Source organism: Theileria equi (assembly GCF_000342415.1).
Source record: "Theileria equi strain WA chromosome 2 map unlocalized gcontig_1105316255037, whole genome shotgun sequence".
In the NCBI taxonomy this organism is placed as follows: domain Eukaryota; phylum Apicomplexa; class Aconoidasida; order Piroplasmida; family Theileriidae; genus Theileria; species Theileria equi.
Genome location: NW_004668230.1, coordinates 65,347 through 77,578, shown reverse-complemented (window position 1 = coordinate 77,578; position 12,232 = coordinate 65,347). Strand labels below are relative to the sequence as shown.

Below are 12,232 nucleotides of genomic sequence, written 5' to 3'. Positions count from 1 at the left end.
CACCTACATCGCCAAAATCTAGGCTGCAAAGATGTTTTCGTCCTCCTCCTCATTCTCCTCTTCTTTCTGCCCATCCTCTGGAACCTCGGTATCTTGAACGAGACACTTTGAAAAGATTTCCTTGTGCCAACCAAAGTAAATTATGGTACATGTCTTATCATCATAGGAACCTCGCTGCTCAGATGTGGCTACAATCTTTTCTGCGGCCTTTTCTGGGCTGTTTCCTGCCTGTATGCACTCTGCTACAATGTTTACAATTTCCTAAATGGTTCTGTAGGAAGAAGGAGAATGATCAACAAACCTGATTTGTTACAACATCAGTAACTCCGTCTGTGCAGAGTACGACAAATAAATCCTTATCAAAGTCAACCGTGCGTATTCTAACATCTGGTACAGCAGACACAATCTTCTTTGGGGTCTTTAGCATCAGGTCACCAATTGACCTAGAGGTTGCTAGTGCACATGCGATTTGGTTCCGTAGTTTTCCAACAGCTCTCCATGTACCCTGTAAAAATTCTACAGTACCTCCAGATGCAAGAATCCGTTCCTTCTCAGATGGAGAGTCTGGTTTATGATCGACCGTGAGAGCCGTAGCTATGTAACTTTCCCCGTCATCTCCAAGGGAACATAAAATAGCCCTGGAATCTCCAACGTTTGCGCTAATAATTTTCAGAGAGCCATCTGGATCTGGACCATATAAAAGCAACACACACGCTGTGCTTCCATCCATAATGTTTGAGCGATCAGCAATACGGCAAAAGTTGTTATCTGTCATCTCAAAACCCTTTATACACCCATTTACTAAAGCTTCAACGTCTGCACATTCGTGACTAGTGTCTGCAATCTCTGCCCCTTTTATACTTTTGCGCCTCTTCACGCCCTTGGAGTGCACGGATTGTCGGAACACGGAGAGTATATTATTCTTCAAATGGCGTGATGTGTACTCGGAACATTCTGGTCCATAATGTCCATCAAACACACCAGAATAGTAACACAACGCTTCAGAGTTCGACACATACTGAATTGACATGCACTCACAAGTTGTAAATCGGTCTTCTGATTCCGTTTTACTTTCAATTGGAGCCTATACGTAGGTATTTCATAGCTTCAGCGCGCATACCTTTCTAGAAACTGTGCCAGAGATGAGATCCTTGCTAAAGTCTAGAGCGAATTCTTCTTCGTCTTCTTCCTCCTCCTGCTCATCTAGCGCAGGCTCAAGATATTCTTCTCCTCGAAGAATCGTTCCTGAGGCAACGTGAAAGTAGGCGTGATCGTCGACATTGTACATCCATTTCTGTGATTCGTGGAGAAACCAGCGACTATCGTCTCCTTCATTTGCACAAACTGACCAATTTCCAGTTGTAGGAATCTCCAGTTCGCTCTCCTCTTTGGATTTATCCATTCTATCCGTCTATTTTTCCATCTACCAGTGTCTCGGTACAAAATTCGGTGAAAAGGTAGAGGTTATGCGTACAAACGAAGATTAATCACGAGGAATTGAAATGTTAAGTTTAAAATGTGCGATTTCTGAGTAGTTTGTAATGACGGATATGCCACAGAGTCCCTAAGACGTTGTGTGTGTGGTATGGATCACGTACCTTTACGACTTGAATTACGACGAGTTTGTCTGGTTTCTTCAATTCTACCTTGTAGTTTTTCCCAATCATGGCTACTACGAGGTCCAAAATTTCCTGCCGCTTCAGGGCATTTGAGTTTGTGCTCTTGTATTCCAGAGCCCATGTGATAACATCTTTGGTTTCATCCGACGATTTCTTTGTACTAGAGACATCTTCTGACTCTTGAGTAGTTCTTGACTCTATACTGCAGGTAGATTCCGGGAATTCCTTGGAAATGAGCCTCCTTAATGTCTCTTGTACGGTGGAAAAGGTGGCGTTGCAAACGTAATCAACTGGGACTAGACGTGAGAGGTAGCGAGCTGAGTAGCTCTTGTGGCGTTTAATCTCGCTGAAAATCTCCTGGATGTATTTTGATGGTACATCGCTCTCATTGTTGAAGTAGACAAAGTTGAGTCCCTTGGATATGCAGGGACCCGGAGTAAACCTGTTAAAGTACTTGTTAATCTCCTCCTTTTCTCTGTCTAGATCGTAGTCTGGCCCTCTCAGTCCATCCTTTTCGAGGTGGTGACTCTCCAGGGTCTCTCTGTGATCGCTAGTTTTGGACTCTTGCTTTGCTCCTCCCCTTAAATCAGTCTCTGGTACGCTTGTCTCTCCTGTAGCAGGTGCTTCCACCGGCTGGTTGTCCAAAGGGTAAAAATCTTCGCAGTGCTGAAAACGGTCTAGGGACAATAGACTGACTATACCTGGCGCAGGATCGATAAAGCTTCTTGCATAGCTTCCTTATACTTTCCGGAGAAGGAATTTGTTATCAATATGCCCTTGGAGCCAAGTACGAGCTTGCCGGACTCCTGCTTGAGCTTCTAAAAGACAAATAAATTTATGTACGTACCAAACCTTCCATTTCGGTCCCTTTGCGTCGCTACGCCTCTTCTCACCCATATCTCTCTCTACTTGCCTAAACCGCACGAGTGCTTATGGTGTGTTGTGTACCGTCCGCACCTTTTACTTTAAATTTCTTGAATCTTATCGTAATTTTGTACATTTTAGTGTTTAATTTGCGCCGATAAAACTCCAGCGGTTCTGAATAGACCCAGATTGTCGGCTCTACGAAGTCCATGGCAAATGTGTTGTGTATATACTGACCAGAGACACCTATTCCATCGTATAAACTTGTATATAGGCTGTGCCGTCAATCTCACGTAAACACAGTGGACGCTCCAACGGTAGTCTCCATAATCACAAAATGGACTCTTCCGAAGCTGTTTGTGGCCTTATTAGCTATTACAGGCACAAAATTGAGGATTGTGAAGCGTTACTATCCCAAAAGTTGGCAACTCGCAGTCGTCTAGAGGCTCAGCGCAACGAACTTAACACACGTGTTCGTGAGCTTAAAGATGAGCTTCAGTGTCTTCTGGACTCTGGAAGCTTTGTAGGAGAGGTGGTAAAGGTAATGTGCGAGGATAAAGTGCTGGTGAAGATTAGCCTCGAAGGAAAGTACGTGGTCGACGTCGCCTCTGATATAGACATCACAAAATGTACTCCAAACACACGTGTTGCACTAATGACAGATTCCTACAAACTACACAAGATACTTCCCACTAAAGTTGATCCTTTGGTTGCCTTGATGAAGGTAGAGAAAGTGCCAGACTCTACATACGATATGGTTGGTGGGTTGGACGAGCAAGTAAAGCAAGTTAAGGAAGTCATTGAGCTTCCAATCAAGCATCCAGAGATATTTGAATCGCTTGGTATATCCCAGCCGAAGGGTGTTCTGTTGTATGGACCACCTGGAACAGGAAAAACATTGCTCGCTAGGGCAGTTGCGCATCACACAGACTGTACATTTATAAGAGTCTCTGGATCAGAACTCGTACAAAAGTACATTGGAGAAGGTTCACGTATGGTGCGTGAATTATTCGTTATGGCTCGTTCTCATGCTCCTTCCATTATTTTTATGGATGAAATTGATTCTATTGGATCGCAAAGAAGTGATTCATCACATGGTGATTCAGAAGTTCAACGTACTATGCTTGAACTTTTGAACCAGCTTGATGGTTTTGAACCCTATCAAAATATAAAGGTTATCATGTGTACAAATAGGATTGACATTTTGGATGATGCGTTGCTACGTCCTGGAAGAATTGATCGTAAGATTGAGTTTCCTAATCCAAACGCCACTGCTAGGGCTGAAATTTTGAGGATTCACAGTAGGAAGATGAACCTTGTAAGAGATATTGATTTAGATGTTATAGCCGCTGAGATGCCCGGCGTTTCTGGAGCCGAGATCAAGGCAGTGTGCACTGAGGCTGGTATGTTTGCATTGAGGGAGAGGAGAGTTCATGTTACTCAAGAAGACTTTCAAATGGCAGTTGCCAAAGTAATGAAGCGTGATGCTGATAAGAATGTTAGCTTTACAAAGCTCTGGAAGTAGAAATACTAAACTACCTTGCTATTGGTAATGTAGCAGTATGATAACTTGTACATTTTTAATACATGCCAAGATGTGAACAGTAGACCGGAACAGCCAAAGTATGATAGCTGGATGTGATCATAGAGGATCTATACTAAATACACAATGAACGCTATTGTTGCTTTGATCTCTGCCGTCAGCGTCTTCGCTGTTTCTGCTTTTCATCTTGACTTTGGTGCTGCCGACCTTGGCTTCGCTGGCCTCCATGGTCCAGTCGTCAAGGGTGTCCACCATGGTGCCAAGGTTCTTCACTTCGTCGCTGGTGGTGAGGTTGTCAATGGTCTCAAGTGCGGTGCTCACTTCTCCTGGGCCGCTCCAGCTGCCGTCAAGGAAGTCTTGGCTTTCTCTCACTGCAAGCATGGTGGCCTCGTTTTGGCCCATGTTGCTCTCGTTGATGGATCTGAGCACTTCCTCCACGTTGTTGGCGGTGTTGCTCTCCCAGTTTCTCACCATGTATGGTTGGCTAAGCTCGCCAAGGGTGCCTGCAAGCATGCTCCAGCCCTTGCTGGCTTGCCACATCATGCCGTTTTGGCTGACTTGGCCCACGTCTTGGCTTAAGAGTCTTGAAAGATTTAGTTTTTAGTAATGTCATCATTACTCAGTTTGTTTTCAAACGCTTAAATTTCACTGTAATGGTTAACCAAGGGGATCTCCTAACCACACTAAGCATACATTAGGCTTCTTAATGGACTCTTTGGAGGACTCTCATGGAGTATCACGACCATGGCGACTGGAAGGAGTACTAGACGACCATAGGCTTTAGTCGGAGGGAGTCTTTTGGTGGGCCCCTTTCAGGGGTAGTGTCTCCCTTGAGCAGACTTCCGGAGTACCATTCTGGTATCTCTAGAGGTAGTATGTGGAGTGGACTGGTGTTATGGACTACAGGGAAGACATGCTCCCTTTGTTAGCATTGGGATACTAAGAGAGAGTCTTGACAAGACAGTCATGATGAGAGGTTGTAGGTCCCGAAGAATAAGTAAATTCTCCACAGCATTTCCTTTAAAACTCACCTCTGGAGGTGTATAGAACCTCTTGTGTTATTTTGTCATTCTATAGCTTCAACAATATTAGATTATCAGCGTCTGTGCCAGATCCCTCCCATCACAGACTGTCCATCAGAGTTTCAGATGGACAGTATCATTACATAAAATGCCTGTAATAAACACCAAAATGTAGAAAATTACGAGAGTTCATTAGAAAGTGCGTTGGCAAATGCAAATGTCTCAAGTTTGATCTGGGTGCAGTGTAACAAGCCAGTTAATATTTTTGTGCAGTCATTCGAGAATCTGTCACTCTTTTCAATTGGTGGATCTTGAGAGGTAACAACAATTAAAAGCTTATCAAATACAGTCTTGAAAATATAACGCAAATCATCTAGATTTCCAAGTATATCACTAATCTCCTCAAAAGCCTCCTTTATAGCAGTGATAAATGGCTCAATCCCAGAATTGCCATTTTCGGCCAAAAAGTCCGTTTCAATAAAATCTTCATTGGACACATGAGAAGCAGATGATATACTAGACGTGAAGCTTTCTTTTGCGGTCTCCATCGATTCTATAGTAAAGGTGTTTTCAAGATAGTCATTAGTATCTGCAGCATCATAAAATATCCATTCCAAAATAAGAGGCGTAAAGGTTGCAAACATTTGCCCAGATAGAGCTTCTAGTGCTCTCTTGTACAATCTTCTCAATTCCACTACGCACTTTTCAGCGTTTGAGCCAAGTCCTACAAGCGATTCATGATATTCCAACTCTTCATTAGCGGTAGTGTCTACGGATATTACGTCTTTTATAAACTGTGGGATCAAAAATGTAAAGAAGCGTAGACTCTCTAAAATGAGACAAAACTTTCTTACCGTACCAGTCTCATCAATTTGCATTTCCATCAGTGTATTGTAATGTGCAAATGTGTTTATGCACCTAGAGAGAAGTTCTATATTATCTGGAAACATTTTACAGACCTTTTGGCAGACCTTTAGTTGTTCGTACATGTTTCTTACCGTATTGGAAAGTTTAAATGGTTTAATAGTTCCATTACAGTCATAGTGTAAATCTTGGTAACTAGTCCAGTCTTCACCCAAAAGATCATTGTGCACGTTTCCAAGACACTCGGCGTAAAGTGACTCAACCAAGATTTTCCCTGTATAATTAATCTTTTCTCTAAATAGGGTGCTATACATCTGCACTCTGTCTTCTTTGGTAAGCAACTCCCTGCATGTGGATACAAGAGGTTCTGGATCAGCAATAAAATGTTGTATATACTCTCTACAAATAATGTTGCACGTCGTCTCCATACAACTTTCTTCCATAAGTTTAATCTCATCTATGACTAATCCAAAAGAATCATCCAATAACTCTAGGCTAGAATAGAGAGCATCCGCCGATTCGACCGAGTTGCTCTGCGTACAAAATGCATGTAAACTTGAAACTAAATGTCTTGTTACAAGTTCATCCAAAACCACCTTTAAGCTCCTGATGGAAGTAATTATGATTTCTATAGAAGCTTCTGAGTTGGGAGTAGAACCAAGAACTTCTTCATTTTCTCGCGCAGATTGGAATATACAAACTTCTGGGAGCTTAAAAAGCTCCTTCAAAATAGTTGTGGCCTTTAAAAGTGTTGAATAGTCGCATTGAGTGGTATTAATATTACCCTTATGCATTACCAGGAAGACTTGCTCTACAATTCGCTTAGATTCATTCTGAGATTGCTTATATTTACCCTCACTGTGCATTAATGATATGCATACTATCCTTTGCACGAGTTTTGTGTACCATTTATACGCATTTCTTATGCATTCCAACGTATCCTTTGGAAATGAGCTTGGTGTTTTGTCCTCACCAGTCCTCGAGTACATAATCTCCAGTGTTTGTAGTGAACTTTTCAGAGAATTTTCCATAATCAAAACAATGAGAATAGGCTCAATTTTTCCGAGTGTACTGGAAAGAACATCATCCACATTAGGGCTTATAAAGCACTCCGTGAAGGTGTAATTTACTAAATCTATAAATTTTGCATCAGCAACTCTCTCTAAGTTTGCAATAGTATCTTTAATAACAAGTGCTACTGAATTTACAAGGGTAAATTTCGACAGATCATTAAAGTAGTTTATGGTCAGGGTGCAGAAAATATGTGCCAGGGCAATGTTACTTATGTCTACGATCCCTTGTATATAGTCTGGAGTTGATACTATTGCCTTTAGAGTTTCCAATTTTGAAATTATACCTCGAATCTCCTTCCTTTTTGCGAGAATTTGTGGTAGAGCATTATCGCTTTCTGGTGCATCACAAGACGTGGGAGATGAATATAAATGTGCCTGTACTGAATCGAATGTACAACGTATACCATTTAGTTTTTCCTTTGCATTGAAAAAACAATCCTTAACCTCTCCAACACAAGAAAATGAGTTGCTTACATGCCTTAAATGTGTACCAACTAGATCACTCAGTTGCATATTTACCGTATTTAATTGCGATTCTAAGTGGGCTATTGACTCTGGAACCTGTTCTAGACCAAGTTGAAATACCTTGTTCCCACTCAACTGGTACGATTCTTCAAAATATTTCTTCTGTACTTTATCAGAAGTAGCATCTGCTTGGCCGTGTGATGGGACGATTACAGAGTCCAAAGGCTGCATTGTACCTTGTAAAACTACATCTCCGATTTGCTGTATATAGAGTGCAAAGTCTGATTCTTGCACTTTGGGGACTTTACATGTCCTGCTAGTGGACAAGTTTTCACTTGTTCCGAAAAAGTTGAATATAGATCTGCTTCCAGAATCCTCTGTCCGTGTGCTGGTGCCTAATTTCGGCGGTCCCCAGTCTATTAGTGCTATAGTTGCGATATTTGTGGTTACTTCAAGAGCTTCTTTGTCCTTAATTGGTGTGATAGGTGGAGGAGCCTCCGACGAGCGTGTTCCTTCGTCTTGTTCCGTGTTATTTGTGGACTCCTCGGTGCTTGAATATACTCCGGGGATTACATTTTTCAGGAAGGATGGCACTAGGCGAACCATCTTGTTTACAGAAAGCCATTCCACAAATTTGCGATTCTATCCCCTAAACCTACTTCCAAAGAGATCAATAAAAGTGTGTATTTTTGAGCTCTTTTCACGAGTATTGCACCGATGTTTTTCCCTTTTATGTGTAGCGACTTTTATGTAGAGTCAAAGGGCAAGTACCGATAAATTATGAACATTCTCCCATTTCTAGTGAATTTAATTCCAACAAATGATGGATGAACAGAAGTATGGAGAATGAAGTCCCGAGGCTAATCAGCCGGAGTACACATGCCCTCCCAGGTCTCCACCACTTCATCCGATTTCCCTTAGGGCCCATCATTTCGTATTTGTATGGTTGTGATCTTTTGTTTTGTACTATTTGGTCACTTCTATGCCTCGGCTCTGTAATGAAGCAGAGGAACTGCCGTACGAATAATTTTTCGGTAGCGTAACGCAGGCTTTGTTCGAGATACTTGTAAAACTGGTATATTTGTTGCTTGTACACCTGTTTATGGCCAAAGGGCTCGCTTTAAGGATTAATGAAGATGCCAATTGAGCGGAAAGGCTCGAATGTGAAGACAACGGCCATGATCGCAGCTTCATAACTTGCAACCGTAATCGAAATGGTGTGGCTATTCCCCTTTGTTTGTTATACGCGCTCAGAGATTCCTCCGAATCTCATAGAATATTCCAACGGAGTGATCAAATCAAAGTTTTATGGGATACTAAAGGGATCTAGTCTCTTAACATCACATACGGCCTGCGAAGAGTTTGTTAAAAAATGTGGACCGAGCACTGTAGGCACTCTGCTCAAGCTCTCTGAATCCTGCTTGAAGGACAAGGAAATCTCTCCCTCAAATAAACTCAATATCGTACAATTGGTTCAAGTTATAGCAAAATCTTATGATCATAACGCTCGCTTAGTTTCTCGGTCAGGGATTCTAAAGGTGTTTTACAATCTTGCACTTCTCCGGAATGCCAAAACCTTGTACTATTTTAAAAATGGAGTTGACAGAGACAGTGTAAACACACTTGCAGAATATGTGATCAACACCATTGAGGAGTTATCCACTTCAAACTTCTACGGAGTGCTTGTAGCCGATAAAATAAGTCCTGGAGTTACAGCCCTTATCACAAAAAGCAAAAAGATAAAGGAAAAGCTACTCAAAGCTGGAGCATCATTCGTAATGAATAGTTGGGATTTGCCATATCACAGAAATCCTTCACTAAAAACATTGCCAGGGAGTAATGATCTGGTCCACACGAAATCCCTTGAAACAAAATTTAAAGAGCTACAGTATAGCTTATCTGTAATAGAAAACGAAATGACTAATATTGGGTTTTTTGATGAAGTAGAGATCGATGAAGTTAAATGCACGGAATTCATATCCTCTCTTTCCATGTACGAGCACCATAATCAAATGCTTATCCAGGAATGTGTTGATTCTGAGGACCTTTCAAATTATGAGGCTCTCATGGAACTTGATGACTACATAAAGTACTTGCTTACCGTTTCAAAGAATAAGATATCTGGAGAACCAATGCCAGCTCGTACATTCTTATCACAAGCTCAAAGCGTGCTCCATAGCTCCCGTGACACGGATCTACAATGTAGCGCAGCTGTAGAAGAGTTTACAGACGATAATAACTTATCTATGGAAGAATTAGGACTTTCTACAGGAACAAATTCAAACGTACAGGCACCCAAAAGTGAGACTGTTGACCTAGATGACGATGATACCATGGACTATATATCTAAACACACTACATATGAACCCATAAAGATAACCCCTGGATATTTTTCAAGCATGAGTTTTCACTCTGCTAAGGAGAATAGTTTGCAGATTTCCAGTTCTACTGAAAGTCTAAAAGTTGAACAGCCACTGAATCTCCAAGGAAACGAAGGTGTAAAAGACTTGTCTGTTTATGAGAGTGCTAAAGAGATTTCAGCTGTAGATGGGGACTCTAGGGATAATTGGGCTTCGTTTTCCGAGGATGAAGACGATGTAAATCTGCCACCTGCGGAAATAGGAGTCATTCGGGCGGAAAGTATTGATATTGATAAAGAGGAAACGTCTACAGAAAATATCCACATAGAAGATGTTAACGCTCTCATTTCCTCTTTATCGGATGAACTGGAATTTTCTCATGTACCAATCTCTGATCCCTCTTCTCCAAATTATGAACCTACTTTTAATCAACCCTTGGACGAAGATGTAGAAACGCTTTGTAAAGATGCAACGTCATTAAAGGAGACATTGTACCATATAAATCATTATCTAGAATCTAAATCTAGTGAAGATCCTTTTCAAAAGGAAGCAATTATGGATGATGAAGAAGCATTTTCTAGGACTGTTGTAAATGTGCATGTTAGTAAGTTTGAAAAACCGGTTAGCGCTCAAAACCTTGATGTATATGATTCAAAAGGAGATGATGATGCGCATATGGATTTTGTTGAGGAAGTAACAAGCATGGAGGAAACTCTGTGTATTGATCCAATGGCTACTGTTTGCTCAATTGATGTCTGTGACGATACTGTACAACTAAAAAGTGCTGATGAGGAAGTGCAAAATATACCGGAACCATCTCCTTCAATATTCAAGGTGGCTCATGCCAGTGATTCCTTTAGTGATATGGAAAATACAGAACATAACACGAAAATCTCTGGAAAACTCGTGGACTCCTTTGTGGATCGTAATAAATATCTCTATAAGGATATTAAATCTGACGTATTTGATGAGATTGAAGCCCCTGTCGGAGGTACTGTCCACGAACAAGATGTAGGAGGTAGAGACTCACATGGTATAAAGAATTTCGATGAGGAACTCCCTCAAGAGCAACCTGTCCCTGAATTTTCACAGTTTGAACATACAAAACAAGTTGAAAATTCTGCACTTCACAAAGATTCCACTAAGGAGCAAAATGGGACAAAATCGGAAAGTATCAAAAGGGATGAATATATGCCCATGGATTTTATAGATACCACAAATGTCTGCAATAGTGCCACGGATCTCCTACATTCCATTTCAATGCATTTGGATGAACCAGAACCTAGAAAGCCGCACCATGGTGGTCGTCACCCTTCCAGACCAACTCGGATACCTACAGATGGTCATTCGGATACATCCTCGTATATGAGGCATAAAGACTTGGAGAGAGGAAGCAATAAATCTAAAAGGTCTGACCGCGGAGTTTTTGCAAAAGATGTGAGTTTCGACAAATCTGGACCTGGTTTTGCACGAGATGGAAATAAGGGTAAGCATGCAAATTCAAAAACCCGTCAGCGGACCAAGGAAAAACAAGAATACAGTAATGGCAGCATAATCAGAGCGTGCATTCTGTATAAGAAGGATATTATATATGAGGATGAGTCTATAGTTGTTTCTTTTACTAGTGTTTCTAGATATGAGCCTAGCCATCATCTGGAATGTGTGCTCTCAATATTGAATAGGGGAAATCGGATTATTAAACACCTTCAATATAACTTTATGAATTTTGAAAACTTTCCGCTGGAACTTCTATTTCTGAATAACCCAAAGAAAGTTATAGAACCTGGAAGGGTTCTTGAGAGCCGTTTCAAGGTTGATTGCTACGGTGCATATGTAGGTCTTCCAAAAGTAACTATTCTTGTTATTTACGATGGAGTATTTGATGGTAAAACAGTTGATCTCTACCTTCCACTCCCAATAACGTCCTTCTTTACTCCAAATATGGACTATAGACACCTTAATAGTACCGAATATTACGAAAGTGCCAACTTTAAGAATATTATGCAAAACAAGGTGTATTTCAAAATAAAGGCAAATATAGAGTATAATGAAATTATTAGAATTGCAACACTCGGCGGAAAATTTAAAATTTTAGATAGCACACGGAATGATTATGGATCGGTATATCTCGTTTCCACATATATAAATAGACACACAAATAGCAGTTTTGTAGAAAAGTTTACGGTATTTTGTATGATTGAAAAGTCAATGGACATGAGTTTTAATCTTCATGTATCTTCGGATTCCTATAGATTGTCAAACTCTGTTGCAACACTTTACAAGTACCTATTTCAACATTAATGTTCTATAAATTTTCACGTTTTATTTTGTATGTCATTATTCACATTCTCTCTAGATGGGCGTATTATGGCCTGGGTGTGTTGGATTCTGGTGGGTCCAAAAGCTGCATGTACCCCAAGTA

At 40.9% G+C, this 12,232-nt stretch overlaps 6 protein-coding genes across 6 annotated transcripts; 3 read left to right on the top strand and 3 right to left on the bottom strand.

Annotated features, from left to right (window-relative positions):
- Positions 1-18: 18 nt before the first annotated feature.
- On the bottom strand, positions 19-1,402 carry BEWA_035150 (protein phosphatase 2C domain containing protein; the record flags this gene model as incomplete). Its single annotated transcript, XM_004832874.1, has 3 exons — positions 19-261; positions 302-1,084; positions 1,121-1,402. The coding sequence occupies 3 exons, from the start codon at positions 1,400-1,402 to the stop codon at positions 19-21; spliced, it is 1,308 nt and encodes a 435-aa protein (XP_004832931.1).
- Positions 1,403-1,483: 81 nt separating this feature from the next.
- On the bottom strand, positions 1,484-2,516 carry BEWA_035140 (conserved hypothetical protein; the record flags this gene model as incomplete). Its single annotated transcript, XM_004832873.1, has 4 exons — positions 1,484-1,564; positions 1,599-2,285; positions 2,321-2,437; positions 2,472-2,516. 4 exons carry the CDS (start codon positions 2,514-2,516, stop codon positions 1,484-1,486), a joined length of 930 nt encoding a protein of 309 aa, XP_004832930.1.
- A 65-nt stretch (positions 2,517-2,581) lies between these two features.
- On the top strand, positions 2,582-4,008 carry BEWA_035130 (26S protease regulatory subunit, putative; the record flags this gene model as incomplete). The annotated part of the gene is made up of 1 exon (XM_004832872.1): positions 2,582-4,008. Exon 1 carries the CDS (start codon positions 2,821-2,823, stop codon positions 4,006-4,008), a length of 1,188 nt encoding a protein of 395 aa, XP_004832929.1. The 5' UTR covers positions 2,582-2,820.
- Positions 4,009-4,152: 144 nt separating this feature from the next.
- On the top strand, positions 4,153-4,605 carry BEWA_035120 (signal peptide containing protein; the record flags this gene model as incomplete). The annotated part of the gene is made up of 1 exon (XM_004832871.1): positions 4,153-4,605. One exon carries the CDS (start codon positions 4,153-4,155, stop codon positions 4,603-4,605), a length of 453 nt encoding a protein of 150 aa, XP_004832928.1.
- A 622-nt stretch (positions 4,606-5,227) lies between these two features.
- BEWA_035110 (conserved hypothetical protein) lies at positions 5,228-8,056 on the bottom strand (the record flags this gene model as incomplete). The annotated part of the gene is made up of 1 exon (XM_004832870.1): positions 5,228-8,056. The coding sequence occupies one exon, from the start codon at positions 8,054-8,056 to the stop codon at positions 5,228-5,230; it is 2,829 nt and encodes a 942-aa protein (XP_004832927.1).
- Positions 8,057-8,664: 608 nt separating this feature from the next.
- Positions 8,665-12,111, top strand: BEWA_035100 (conserved hypothetical protein; the record flags this gene model as incomplete). The annotated part of the gene is made up of 1 exon (XM_004832869.1): positions 8,665-12,111. One exon carries the CDS (start codon positions 8,665-8,667, stop codon positions 12,109-12,111), a length of 3,447 nt encoding a protein of 1,148 aa, XP_004832926.1.
- Between the last annotated feature and the right edge of the window lie 121 nt (positions 12,112-12,232).